Source organism: Natrix helvetica (genome assembly GCF_964273705.1).
Source record: "Natrix helvetica genome assembly, chromosome: 4".
NCBI classification, from domain to species: Eukaryota; Metazoa; Chordata; class Lepidosauria; order Squamata; family Natricidae; genus Natrix; species Natrix helvetica.
Window position 1 is genome coordinate 18682109 of NC_138550.1, and position 15326 is coordinate 18697434.

Sequence of the window (15326 nt, forward strand, 5' to 3'; positions counted from 1 at the left end):
ACTTGAGAACTTTAAGACTTGTGGACTTCAATTCCCAGAATTCCCCAGCCAGCATGGCTGGCTGGGGAATTCTGGGAGTTGAGGTCCACAAGTCTTAAAGTTCCCAAGTTTGGACACCCCTGGTCTATGTGTTATTTAAGACTTTACCTTGATACTTTTCTGAGAAGCTTCATTTATTTTTCTCTCCTGCACAAATATTTTCACTATTATCATCCTCTCAGCACTTACCCCGTATCTTTCTGCTACAATTTCTTCCAAGTCTCGTTTTTCTCTCTCAGACTGCTCCTGCATCCTCTGGTAGGATTTCATTAGCCAGCTTAATCCACCATCCTCTACAGCTTTTGCTACAGAATAATGATAGTAAATACAGTATTTGCATTCTGAAATGTAATACAATTACCTTAATAATCTTAGTGCTAAATGCATATGGTGTGTTTCATAGTTGCGACATGTTAGTCCAGTCAGAAATATTCTTAATGGTACATTTTTCCCATTTGTGTTCATGTTCTTACATGCTTTTGAAAATCACAGCCTACCAAATGGTCTTTAAAAATTAGTTAGTAAAAATGACTAAAAAAATTAGTAATCTGTCACCTCTCTTGAAGGTGACAGAGAGACAGTGGAAGTAATGGATAATAGTAATTCTCACTAATCACATAGCATATTCAATGGATAACCCACGGGGGAAAATATTATTCTGTTTTTAGTTGAATAACTAGGAACATATAATGGGAATGCATGAGGGGGGAAAAACTCAGGTAGTTGTAATAAAATAAATCTTAGGGTCCTTTCATGTTATAATGAATTTTTATTTAGAAAGTACATCTAAACATATAAAGTTCAACTCTTGGCACATGCAATTGGAGTATTTCTTTCTTACGGCATTTTGACATTTAAGTAACTTGAGCTGCAAGCATTGTGAAGTTAGGCTTTTATTTTTCATCCTACATCACTATTTGCCATTCGGCAAACATTTCTACCATTTAGCAGACCACAGAGTTTGCATAATTTGATAAATAGTATTGCACACATGCGGGCAGGTGCGCACGCACACACACGCACACACACGCACACACTCAAACACACTTATGTTTGCTCTTTCCACAAGGAGACCAAATACCCTACAGGAGAAAACAGAGACACGAAAAAGGGTTACATAAATAATATTGTGCCCCAAATTGCACCTTTGATGTACTTTATTTGAAAGAGGATTCACAAAGTTCAGCTCCTGAATATTTTAAAGCTGCAATTTGTATAATGGAATGAAACAGGCCAAATGAGATGACAACAATTCATCATGTCTTAGTACAATCTGCTTTTTTTAATTAGTTCAGGGTGGATTGCGAACATTCTGAAGGTCAAGCTCTTAAGATTAAAAGAAAAAGAAATGAGTCAAAATATTCTGCGGTTATGAACTACAATTTTAATGTAAGGTATCATTACCAACTAATATTAATTTTATTTTATTTTAACATCAGCATAGTAATGAAAGAATGTGTGTGTGAGAGAGAGAGAGACAGAGAGAGAGAAAGAGACAGAGACAGAGAGATTGTCAAAATTTATAGAACAATGTTACCTTTTACTGATGTTGAAACTTCTGTTGGTAAGCCTGTACCACCATCTTTCCAATATGGATTCAGCTCTCTTTCTGAAAGCAGCAACTATTTGGCAATTTTAAAAAAATAAACCCAAAAGTTACAGAGTTAATAGTTTCTTGGATGCACTGTTTGTGCCTCATCAAATTTACTTTACTGCTACAATCATTTGGAATAAATCCCAGAGGTACATATTCTACCTTTTCCCTATTTACTAATTTGGTCACATGGTGACAATTAATTAATTTTAACTAATATGCAAAACCATGAATTTTGCATCACCAAGATGCAAAAAAGGAGACCCTAGAAAGAGTCTAGGGAAGAGCAACAAAGGGGGCCTGATAAGGGGTCTGGAGGCTAAACCATACGAAGAACAATTGAGGTACAAGCTATGTCTAGTTTAACCAAAAAAAAAGGGACTAGGGTGATATTATAATAGTCTTCCAGAACTTGAAGAGCTGCCACAGAGAAGAAGAAATCAATCTATTCTCCTCTGGGCAAGACAAGTACCCTGTTTTCCTGAAAATAAGACCTCCCTGGCTAATAAGCCCAATTGTCCTTTTGAGCACATGCACTAAAATAAGCCCTCCCCTGAAAATAAGCCCTCCTCGAAAATATTTCATCACAGCAACAGCCATGAGGTGACCATGCTCGCCGCCTCCTGCACCTCAAAAATAAGACCCCTCCCGAAAATAAGGCCAAGCGCTTATTTTGGGGGGTCAAAAGAGAATAAGACCCTGTGTTTCCCAAAAAATAAGACCCTGTCTCATTTTTGAGGAAACATAGTAATAGGTGGAAGATTATCAAAGAGACATCCAAACTAGAATTAAGGAGAAATGTCCTGATAGTGAGAACAATTAATCAGTGAAACAGAAGTTGTGGGTGCTTCATCATTGGAGGTTTTCAAGAAGAAACTGGATGGACATTTATTTGGAATGGCATAAGGTCTCCTGCTTAGGCAGGAGTTGCCCTCCAAGATTCCTTCCAACCCTATTGTTCTGTGTTATATGTTCCAGCATGGTACAGTGGTTAAGTCAGTGTTACAGGCAAACTTTGCCCATAGCCTGGAGTTCGATCCTGATGAGACTCAAGGTTAACTCAGCCTTCCATCCTTCCGAGGTCAATAAAATGAGGATCCAGATGGTTGGAGGCAATACACAAATAATGCTGATATTGTAAACCACCCAGACAGTGCTGTAAAATGCTACTCTTATTGCTAATTTTGTACTCTAAGATTGAAAAAGTACCCCAAAACCTAACTTATTTCAGCTAATAAATATATACAGTTGACCAAACCACATTACATCAAAAAAAAAAGGGGGGGGGATTAGTTTTATGACAATGGCATAAGCCGATTATTAACAAAAAAACACATTATTTGTTATATATATATGTGTAGCCATAAGGCATTTCACTCAGTAATATAATGAATAATTGAAATACAGTTAAATGTAAGAAACCACAACACTGGCCTCGTAGCCAGCAATAAAATAATTCATGCTTTTTTGTTTAAAAACAAACAAGAAACCAACCGTTACTTGCCAAAGTAATACAGTGTTTCTCCAAAAACTTCTTCTTTTGACCCCTGAAATAAGCACTTGGCTTTATTTTTGGGGAGGTCTTATTAGTTTTGAGGTGCAGAAAGCAGCGAGTGTGGCCACCTCATGGCTGCTGCTGTGTTGCAATATTTTGGGGAGGACTTATTTTCAGGGGAGGGCTTATTTTCAGAGGAGGGCTTATTTTAGTGCATGCGCTCAAAAGTCCAATTGGGCTTATTATCCGGGGACGGTTTCTTTTCAGGGAAAGAGGGTATCATTAAATTTCAGAGAAATTTATTCAAAGAAATTTATTCAATGTTACTTTTATTTATATTAAAATCATTCTGTTTTTCTAATTCATATACATCACGAAAAGTATGACTTCATTTGCTCCTAGGATTTTATTTTCATTTCTGGCAAGAATCAACCAGCTCAGAATACTTATTAGGGCTGGATGAAATGTCCTAGGGCTACACATATATTATGAATAAAGCATGGAAACCTGAATTGGCTCTCAGGAGAATTAAATCTACAAATTAATATCTGATAACTGAAGCTGGCTATTGGCTAGTCTCTTGCAATCTTTTAATCAATTAGTAACTAACCCTACCTGTTCATTTTCCTGGGCTTTCTGTTGCTTCAATATTTTTTCTTTCTGCTTTTCAGCCTTTAGAGATGCTGAAGACAGTGTTTTCACAGTCATAAAATCTAAGGTCATCCACTCATCCCTCTACGAAAAAAGAAACACATCTTTTTTTTATTAAAAGAGATCCAAACACAGCAGCAGCTTACTTTTGAGATAAATGGCAGAAAAGATGAAATTACAGGCTGTGGAATAAAGTCAATGGGTGTTTTGAAGACATTAAAAATAGAATAATTTCATTTAACCATCCTAGAGCAATTCATAAGCCTAGCCCAGTGATGGAAAAGCTTTTCGGCACCAAGTGCCCAAACTGGAACATGCATGCATGTGAGTGCATATGCACGTGTATGCACGCTGGAGCTCTGAAAAACCGAAGACCAGCTGGCCAGTGTGTGCATGCCTGTTTTTTGGCCAATTGTTTGGTCATTTTCAGGCTGGTTTTGGCCCCAAAAACAGCCTGAAAACATCCCCCAAAATGGCCTGGGTTTTGGGTTGTTGTTTTTTTGCCATTTGGGCGGCATTTTCAGGCCATTTGTCAGCCATTTTCAGACCATTTTTGCCCCCAAAGCAACTGAAAAACAGCCTGAAAATGGCATGAAAAGCAGGCCTGTTTTCTGGCTGTTTTCTGACTGTTTTCCAGGGCTCAAGCACACGCGGAGATGAAGCATATGCATGCCAGAAATCAGAAGAGCAGCTGACGACAGCGTGCATCTCCACAGAGAGGGCCCTGCATGCCACCTCTGGCATGAGTGCCATAGGTTCGCCATCCCGGGCCTAGCCCATCCATCATTTTTTAAAATTCCCTACATACGTTTTATAGAACATGCATTTTAAGTCATGACAGTAGATCATGAGAGAAAGAACGTTGGTCTTACCTGAACGTTTTTTTCTGGAGTAGTGGAGGGAGGGGTCACAGCAGGGTTAACACAGCCTGATTGGTCCATTTGACTGAGAGAAAACTTCTTAACCTTCGCCTTCTCCCGTTGGTTCCCAGTTTCCGCGATGTCACGGCCAACAACTGCAAGTCAAACACAAACAAGAACAAGCCCCCCCGGGGCCTCCCGATTCTACACCTCCCGGACCCTGTCTAACTAACTAACTAGGGCGGGAAATGTGACCCCTCCCTCCACTACTCCAGAAAAAAACGTTCAGGTAAGACCAACGTTCTTTTTCCAGTAGAGTGGAGGGAGGGGTCACAGCAGGGACATACCCACGCTACGTCCCCGGGCGGGCCGACTGGGTCCCAGGTGAAGAATCGGCCACCACCCTCTGAAGGACCCTCCGGCCAAAGGATGCCTCAGCCGAGGCATAAGTATCCAAACGATAGTGTCTAATAAAAGGTGTGGGGGAAGCCCAGGCCGCCGCCCTACAAATATCCTCGAAAGGTGCCCTGGTGGCCCAAGCCGCCGAAGTAGCCGCACTGTGGGTGGAGTGCGCAGTGATCCCCGATGGGGGAGTCTTCCCAGAAGCCCCGTAAGCCTCAACTATGGCCAACCTAATCCATCGTCCGATGGTGGAAGAAGACACCTTACATCCTAACGAGCCTGGACGAAAGGAAACAAATAACGCTTCCGTCCTCCTAATGCCCTCAGTTCGCTTTAGGTAAATGCGAACAGCCCGGCGAACGTCCAGCTTATGCCACACCAACTCCCGCTCTCTCGAGGGATTGGGACAAAAATTCGGGAGCACGACCTCCTGGGCCCTGTGAAACTGTGAATTCACCTTCGGAATGAACGAAGGATCCAAGCGAAGGACCACCCTGTCCTGGTGTATTACACACAGGTCACTGCGTGAAGAAAAGGCCCCCAACTCTGAAATGCGCCTGGCCGATGTAATGGCCACTAAAAACACCACCTTAAGGGTAAGCAGACGCATGTGTACCGTCCTAAGTGGTTCGAACGGGGAGCTCGTCAGAGCCTGGAGAACCAGGGTCAGATCCCAGGTTGGAAACCTATGAACCGGAGGCGGACGGATGTTAGCCGCCCCCTTCAGAAAACGCTTAATCAGTGGAGACCGTGAAAGGACGGGGGAACCCTCCCCCCCCAGAATGGTGGCCAAAGCCGCCACTTGACGCCGGAGCGTATTATGCGACAAGCCATCCTCCAACCCCTTCTGGAGGAACTCCAACACGTTTGGGACGGTAGCCCTAGAAGGATCCAACCCCAAAGGAATGCACCACTTCGCAAACGCTTTCCATGTGGCATTGTAAATTCTAACCGTGGACGGCCTCCTAGACGCCTCTAAGGTGGCTATGACTCCTGACGAAAGTCTCTGCCCCCTCAGGATCCTCCGTTCAAGAGCCAGGCGGTCAGATGGAGCCACTGAGGCCCTGGGTGATGTAAAGCCCCCTGACTCAGAACGACCTCCCCCGGGGGAATCCTCCAGGGGTCTGCTACCGACAGCTGGACCAGGTCCGCGAACCAGGGTCTCCTCGGCCAGTATGGTGCTAACAGAATAACGAGAGCCCTCTCTGTGACTATCTTCCCTATCGTACGGGGAACGAGGGGAAGGGGAGGAAAGGCATAAAGGAGACCCGGGGGCCATCGGCTCCTGAGAGCATCCGCTCCTTCCGCCGACGGAGACTGGAACCGGGTAAAGAACCGGGGCAGCTGAGCGTTGTCGGGGGAGGCGAACAGATCCACCCGAGGTGTGCCGAACCTGCTGCATATCTTCCGAAACAACTCCGGGCCCAGTTGCCACTCGCCATCGTCTAGGGTTGTGCGACTCAGCCAATCCGCCTGAAGATTGGACACTCCTGAGATGTGCTCCGCCACTATGGAGGCCAAGTGTCTCTCCGCCCACAAGCCCAACGACTGCGCCTCTCGCCAGAGAGAACGTGAGTGGGTGCCCCCCTGGCGATTGACATGGGCCTTCGTCGCCACATTGTCCGTAAGCAGGAGGACATGGCGCCCCCGCAGGTGATGACGAAAAGTCCTTAGGGCAAGCCGCGCGGCTTTTAGCTCCAGCCAATTGATGTTGTGGCGGAGATCCGAGGCAGACCAACGTCCCTGGGTCATGTCGGAGTCCATCACGGCCCCCCAGCCGAAGAGGCTGGCATCCGTCGTCACTGTGACTCTCTCGGGCTCCCAAAAACAAGCCCCCTGTTGCAGTGCTGGGGACAACCACCACCGAAACGAGAGTCTCACCTCCACCGGTAGAGGAACTGGACGCAAGGAGTTGCTCATCATCCTTCTCTGGACCGGGATCAAGGCCCACTGGAGAGGTCGCAGGTGGAGCCGGGCCCAGGGCACTATCCCTATGCAAGAGACCATCTTCCCCAGAAGTTGAGACAAGGTCAGGATGGAAACAGACCGACTTTTTTGTACAGAGGAGACCAGCTGGCGAAGGCTGGACAAGCGCTCTGGAGACAGACGGACCCTCCCTGACTCGGAGTCTATCACTGTCCCTAGGTGTAGAATCTGCCTGGATGGGGACAGGTGGCTCTTGGGAAAGTTCACTGAAAACCCCAACGCCTGAAGCCAACGGATCGTCAGCCGAAGATCCGACTTGGCCCTGGGGAGGGACCCTGCCTGAACGAGGACGTCGTCCAAGTAGCACTGAAGTCTCACCGGAATGGAACGCAGGTAAGCCGCCAGTGCTGCCAGGACCTTGGTGAACGTCCGCGGAGCTGAGGCCAGACCAAACGGGAGAGCCCGGTACTGGTAATGCCTGCCCCGGTGAGAGAACCTGAGATAACACCGGTGAGACTGAAGGATGGGGACGTGGAGGTAGGCCTCCGTCAAATCTACTGAGGCCATGTAATCCCCCTTCCGAATGCCCTGCAGAATGGATTTCAGGGACGCCATCTTGAACCGCCTGTATACTAGGTAGCGGTTTAGGCGTTTCAGGTTGAGGATTGCCCTCCAACCCCCCGAGGATTTTGGAACTACGAACAGATGGGAGTAGTAGCCCAGACCCCTCTCCGGCTCCGGAACGACCTCCACTGCCCTGATTTCTAGAAGATGGGCGACCGCGAGGTCCATGAGATGACGCCGCTTCGGGTCCCGAGCCGGGGGAAAAACTTTGAAAAAACTTGGGGGTTTGGAGAGGAATTCTAACCTTAGGCCGTGGCGAACGGTCGCCCTGACCCAACCGTCTGACGTGATCCGATCCCACTCGTCCGCATACCGTGCCAGGCGGCCTCCGATGGGATGACTCGGGTTCGAGTCATTTCCCTCTGCGGAAGGGGCGGCCGCCCCCCCCACGAAAGGGCCGCTTGGACTGCGGCTGATATCTAGAACGGTCCTGAAAACTCTGTCTATGAAATGACCTGTCCTGCCTGTATGGTTGGTATCGCTGGTCCTGATCCCTGTCATAAGACTTGAACTGGGGCCTGCGATAGGGATGACTACGGGACTCCGCCTTCTTGGTGGATGTGGGCATAACTTTCTTTTTATCTTTGTTTTCCACCAAAATCGGGTCTAAGGAAGCCCCGAACAAATTTGGACCCTCAAAAGGGGCAGCTACTAGGTCCCACTTGGCTTTATAATCCATCTGCCAGTTCCTGAGCCACAAAAGTCTACGAGAGGCCACAGAGGTGGCCAAAGCACTTGAACCAAATCTAACTGCGTCTAGGGTCGCATCAGCCGAATACTGACACGCTGCCATTATTTTAGCCAAATCCTGGTGTGCGCGCTCCTCCTGGATCGGAATGCGCTCCTGGAGCCGGCGGAGCCACATGACCGTAGTACGGTTAAAGTACGAGGCAGCAGCCGCTGCCCGCACCGCCCATGCTGAGGCTTTAAAATTTTTACGTAAAGTGAGCTCCGCCCTCTTGTCCTCTGCCTTAAGTTTGTCAGCCGCGTCCCCCGAAACTACTGGAGAGGAGGAGACTAAAGCTGCTATGGGCTGATCTATAACTGGAAGCTGAATAGCCTGCACAAAAGACTTTTCCATGTTGTAGGCGCGACGGTCGTTGCTGCCAGGTGGGGAAAAGTTAGAAGGACGGGCCCATTGGCTAGTAGCTACCTCTAAGAAAAGAGGAGGGGCAGGAATCTCCTCCTTATTGGTGGCCGTCGCTGAGAACATGACCATGTCCGGATCCGTGGGCGGTGGGACCGTGGGGTCCCCCGTGCCCACCTTTGTGGTCCTCCTAGCCTTCTTAAGCAATGGTTTGAACATGGCCTGGAGGAAAAGATTGGAAGAGCGAGGCGGCTCAGGAGCCGCATCCTCCTCCTCAGAGAACCCCCAATCGTCCCTCCGTGCCTCCCCCCTAGAGGAGACCTCACTCATGAGGGAAGGCGAAGAAGCCCTAGATCTGGACCTACTAAAGGGAGTAACTCGACTGTGGTGGTAAGGTCTGTCCCTTTGGGAAATGCCCCTAGAAATGGCTGCAGAAATAAGCCTTTTGAGATTCTCAGGGAGGTTTTCGAGATCCTCCTCATCTTCTTCTGAATCATAGTCTGGTGCCACATAGGCCCTGCTGGATCTCCTACCCCTAACTGGACCTGCAGAGGTACCTTCCAATGGATCCCCCCTATCTTCTTCCCTAATCCCCGGGAAAGCAGAAGGAGAGCGAGGCGCCCCCCGCTCCTGACTCCTAACAGATCTGCATGGGGAAGCAGAGGAAGAGGAAGAGGAAGGGCTGAACCCCCTAGCCACCGGTGGGGGAGGGCATGAAGCTGCCACGTGTGGGGATCTGGATCTGGGCCTAGGATCCCTGGCCTGTCTCTTCTCAGCCCTTTCAATGACCTTCTCGATGGCCCTGGATCGCCTGAGCTCATCCCTTTGCAGAGCTCTCGAAGGCCTGTCCTCAGCTGAAGGCCTAGAAACCCGAGGCCTAACTGGGGGAGTGGGCTCAACCTGATCTTCGCCTGCCTGAGCTGGCGCGGCCTGCTGGGACTCAGTTCTATCTGCCATCCCCACTCACGTGCTCCAGAACGAGGTTTTTGGTAGGAATTGCCCTTCAGCTGGTGAGAATCGCCTGCTCCGGGCCTCCGGTAAAGTTGCAAACAGCACAGCCACGTTTTTTACAGCCTCTCCGTGTTGCAAGCCCCAAACACGTGACTCAAAATGGCCGCCGGCTTCTTTTGGGCGGTGCTTTCAAAAGCGCGCCTAAAAATGGCCGCTCACCTCGCCCTTATTGCCAATGCCTGCAACTGCAAGCTCGCTTTCCCAAAACACTCTCTAAATCACCGCTGAGCTCCTAAGCCCCTAGGAGCCTTCCAAACCAAGAAAAACGATTCCGCGCTGCTGCCGTGGGCTGTAACCGGCCCGGGAAGCTAGCGGTTCAAATTAGAAGCCGAAAAGCCGCTTTCGCGCCGAAAAGCCCCAGCGCGCTGCGAGCCTCACCGGAAAGTTTTAAGAAGACAAATTAAAGCACGTAGGATCGCCCGGCACACCCGAGACCCCAGGCACCAGTCCGGAGCGATCCCTTAAGAGAGGGGGAGGAAGCGCCCCCCCCCCACTGACTATCTCAGCCTCCTGAGGGCAGTCGAACAACAGCCCTGCAAGGCGGACCATTAGAAAAAAAAAATTTTTTAAATAAAAAACTCCAAATTCAAGGTGCCAACAACACTAACACTGACTAATAAAACCCACTAAAACTCTACTACTAGGAACCAAACCTGTGTCTTGGACCTTGACTGAGAGGAAACTGGGAACCAACGGGAGAAGGCGAAGGTTAAGAAGTTTTCTCTCAGTCAAATGGACCAATCAGGCTGTGTTAACCCTGCTGTGACCCCTCCCTCCACTCTACTGGAAAATAGGAATACATGCAAATGTATACGAAAATTGGGAGTTTATTTCTCTGTTAAGAGTCTCATATTTTGACAATTTTACAAGATGATGGAACATTGGTGGTACACAATCAGCACCATTTCATTCACCTGTTTTATTCAATCATGCATCCTGAGGGCAAGTGCATTATATACCTCTAACAATATTTAGCTGCTCAAGCTGTCCAGATGTCAGATGAACCGTTAAGATGAATTCAATAAATGTCCACATTTGCTTGTGGCTCAGTTTGGCTATTCAGAATAGCATTTGCACGTCAAGGGCCATGTTGAAAGCCTTTCAAGAAAACCCTTTCCATCTGCATTTAAAGGACACAGGCCACCCTTTTGGGGACAACAAAGTCCATATTTTGGACAGAGAGGATGGCTGGTTTGAAAGAGGGGTTAAAGAGGCCATCTATGTCAAAACTGAACACCCCTCTCTCAACAGAGGGGGAAGGATACAACACCGCCTATATCCAGTCTACAACACAAGTCCTTTCAACAGTTCCAAGAAAGCTCCACACCAATTTGCACTACTCAGGTGAGCCTGGTGACACAGATAAACCTGACCTTAATGACCTGCTAAAAGAATGCAAATGTCCAGCTGTCTGCAAGGAGTATAAATCCTTCCATTCCCCGCCATCCAGTCAGAGCTGAAGAAGCTTCTTGGATGAGAAGTGAAACGTCTTCAAAGAAAAACCTGAACCAGTTGCCTCTTGAAAAAAGCACACTTGGGACAACTGGATGACTGAGAATCTCCATAGACTTTCAAGAAAAACAATTTTCCAGAACCACTGGAAATTAAAATAATATGAGAAAATATTCACGACCCAGAAAAAGAGAATGATTAAAAGATCTGCCCCCATTATTATAATTAATAATTCTCATTCCCAAAAGTATTAAAATAGTTGGCAACCACAATCCACAATAAACATTAAAGCATTATAATATCAGCAATTCAAGCAATTCTTTGAAATGAACTCAATCTATTTACAGCTTTGGCCAAGCCATACATGTACTCTTGCCTTCAGAAATCCTGCAAGGGCAGCCAAGTACACAGGACTCAGCACTGACACAGCAACAGTGAAAAATATTTCTTTTACAGGAAAAGAGTCAGCCTTAAATTTCCCCAAAAGCCTTGCAAAAATGTTTTGTGAACGGTACTTTTCAAAGGGATAAGCTAATTTTTTAAAAAAATGATTGGTAAGCATATTAATGTGGGCTCACAGCTGATTTTACTGATATTTTAAGATGTGTTACTAACCCCAAATCATTCCTGAAAAGGAGCCAGAAATAAAATGCAGTTTTTAAAAATCTGCCTCTACATTGAATCACCGAAGGCTTTCCCAAATGCTTCTGCCACTGTGTGAAGAAGCAGCTCCAATGGTGGAATGCTCATCCTCAAAAAAAACCCTTGCCTATTGTTTAATGTCAAATGTTTGCACAATTGTAAAATGTTAAGCACGATTCCCACCTACAAAAAGGGTGGCTTACCTGAATTGGTGTAGGGTTTTCCACTGTTCCTTCTTCTGATTGTTCTTTCTTTGCCTTCCAAGCCTGCTCCGTGCTAGAAGACTGTGCAACAGACGCTTCCACCCATTCTTCTGAAGAACCCTAAGAACATAGTTTCAAACAATCTTATGGGTTTTAGAGGATTGTAGAGGTCTTTAAAGCTCAATGAGACAATGTAAAAGTCATTTTAAAACCTATTTCCTTTTCTTTATGAATAAGAGAGTTCTCTTAGCTATCCAGAAAGAGGGAATAAAGGGACTATTATAACATTATAATAGTCTTATTGGCGACTGCAGCTCTTTAAATGTATTTATAAGAGTTGGGCAATCAGATAAAAAGTAACTAAGTACAGCTGATATTTATTGGAGTCAGTTTGCCCCACTGGGAATAAGCCACCAATTTGTTCCCTTGAATACTATTATTCATAATGGGCTACATAAAAAGACAGGTTGTTAACTCTCAAAAGACTTTTCAAAGGAATTACTTTTGCAGTCTTCCTGTTATAAAGGGCCACTTAAAATGCTAAAATAAAGCTGGCACATTTTCACAGTTGGAAGTCATACGATCGGCAGAACTTATGGGAATGATGAGAAGAAGCAACAATATAGCTTATGCATAATAATACAATTAGAAGGGAAAACCCAAACAAAGTGCAGACAACATATTGTTAACGGCACTTGCTTCCAGTGAAATAATTGACCTTGATCATAAGCAGATCTGTAGCTTAAGAAAAGGCATGCAGCCACCAGATATAAAACACTGCTTTGTTATCAAACTAGCTAATCCAACTGCGTATCAGGGAATTGAAATCCAATACTACCTGAAGGTTACTATATTATAGAAGGCTGGGAGATTTTCTACTATTGGAGAATCTTAAAGCTAAATTCGTAAAATTGTGCAGAGCATATCCAGTAATAATGTAGAATAGAGTCCAAATAACTTTGCTGTCAAGTATTGCAATGAACAGCATCAATAGAAGCAATAACGCGACAAGCAAGTTCATATTTAACCTTTCAAGCAGGCCAATATTCTGTATGCTGTGTCTAATGATGCATTATTACCCATGCTGAATGCATTTTTCTCACTATGAGAAAAAAACCCAGCAGCTGAAATCTGGTTCTTTCTACAATGTGCTTTCTATTTCTTCCATATTACATCAACTGTAGGCTTCAAATTGAATTTTCATTTCACTATCTGTTCAGCTCTTAATACAGGTTTTAAATAAAATACTGATTAATTTAAATTAAATTCCAGGATATTGATCAAAGTAAGGCATAGGTATCATCGCGAATATAGGTAACAAATAGCTTTCTCTAACTGGCGACTTGGATTTTAAAACTTACAGAGCTAGCATCAGATGAATCGTCAGTTTTTTCTCTCATAGTCTTTTTCTTCTTCTTCTTTTCCTTTTTATGTTTTTTTGAATGCTTCTTTGTAACAGCATGTTCCTACAAAAAGCAACATTTGTATCAATCTGACACGCCACATACTGTAACTAGAATTAGGAAATTGCACAGTATTTTATCATTTTTAAATCACCACCTTGTTAAAAAACGTCCCAGGATACTCTGTTCTTAATGGTTTATTTTATTATATATGACACCCAAAGCTTCTTGCCAGAAAGGTAGTTAGAAAGACACATATAAAAGATGTATTCTACAATAACAGAGTTGATTTTACAAAGCTACAATTATTATTATTGCCAGCCCAATGAAATTTTACTTGACTAAGCAACATGTCTGTTCTTCGTTTGACATCACCATTGTTGATTCAATACACTGACTAATGGCCAAAGTGATACCAAAAGCTAAGTGATAATCTGATTTGACTGGGTATTGATTTATCCCATATTTTATACTCCATCATGGTGTTATATGTTATTTGGGAGAGGAGGGGTGTATATCCTCCTGAACAGCAAATCAAGTACATCAAATAATGCAATGGGAAGGAGGCAGTCATAGCTTGATAATGATCTTAGATAAAAGGAGAGGTCAACATAGCAATAGCACTTAGACTTATATATCGCTTCACAATGCTTTACAGCCCTCTCTAAGCGGTTTACAGAGTCAGCATATTGCCCCCAACAATCTGGGTTCTCATTTTACTGACCTCAGAAGGATGGAAGGCTGAGTCACCTTGAGCCTGGTAAGATTCAATCTGCCAAACTGCTGGCAGCGGGCAAGTAGCCTGCAGTACTGCACTGTAACCACTGCGCCACCGCAGCTCATAACTTTTGCAACATAATTTTGCTTTGGCAAATGTATCTCATCCTTGATTCTTACACTTCTGCAGAATCTGTCACAGCCAAATAGAGTTAAACTGTTTATGCTTATTACCAAGATTACTCTGGTCAGGTTGCTCCTGGCTGCAGATATGCACTAGAACCGTGATGGTGAACCTATGGCACGCAGGCCACAGGTGGCACACGGAGCCATTTCTTAGGGCACATGAGGCGTCACCCTGTCAGCTCCAGTGTGCATGCGCGCACTGGCCAGCTGATTTCGGCCTTCATTTTCAGCCGTTTTCCACCCTCCCAGGGCTTCAGGAGGCTTCCCTGAAGACTCCAGAGGGAGACAAATGGCCCAACACGGAAACCAGAAATCAGAAAATGGGCCATTTACGGCCTCCGGAGGGCCTGCGGGGGAGGCCATTTTCACCCTCCCCAGGCTCCTAGAAAGCCTCTGGAGCCTGGAGAGGGCGAAAAATGGGACCAATGTGCCATCGTGCGCCAAAAGCGAGGGAGGGAGGGGGTCACGCACGCATGCAAGGGGGGGTCGCATGCATGCACAGGGTTTGCACACATGCGCGGGGTTGCATGCATGCGCAGGAAGAGGGCACGTAGAATTATGGGTGTGGGCATGTGCGTACATGCCCTCCGCTGCACTCTCCCCGCTTTTAGCACCCGATGGCAAAAAGGTTAGCCATCACTGCACTAGAACTAAGAATCACAACCATAAGTATATGCAGCACTCGGGAGTGAGAGGGTTGCTGTACGCACACACAGAAAAGCTCTGGATAATCACTTTCACGATTTGCAACAGGTTTTCTTTCAGGTACCCCTTCATTTTCTGCTCAGGGCCTTTCAGATGCTTTTCTCCATTTTTCCTTCTTTATTAGCACCAGCCACCAGTGAACTGGGAAATGTTATGAAGAACCGGGTACAATTATATAACATTCATCATAATGTTTTAAGACATATGACTGAAGCAGCACGGAAGCATTTGAGATAAAGACAAGACATTATTTTCTACTCTTCTTTTCCAGATGAGTGCTTGTGAGAGATTTTTTTCCTTTATTATATCAGTGAATATTGTTCATTTAC

General features: G+C 45.6%; 1 protein-coding gene across 1 annotated transcript in view; it reads right to left on the reverse strand.

Annotated features, from left to right (window-relative positions):
• The window catches only part of CWF19L2 (CWF19 like cell cycle control factor 2), a 106532-nt gene that overhangs the window by 77388 nt on the left and 13818 nt on the right, over positions 1 to 15326 (reverse strand). Inside the window, exons 3-7 of the mRNA XM_081950372.1 lie at positions 13348 to 13452; positions 11987 to 12106; positions 3744 to 3863; positions 1577 to 1661; positions 229 to 344 (exon numbers count right to left, since the gene is read on the reverse strand). Of these exons, the coding sequence (XP_081806498.1) occupies positions 229 to 344; positions 1577 to 1661; positions 3744 to 3863; positions 11987 to 12106; positions 13348 to 13452 (546 nt within the window). The remainder of the gene's footprint in view (positions 1 to 228; positions 345 to 1576; positions 1662 to 3743; positions 3864 to 11986; positions 12107 to 13347; positions 13453 to 15326) is intronic.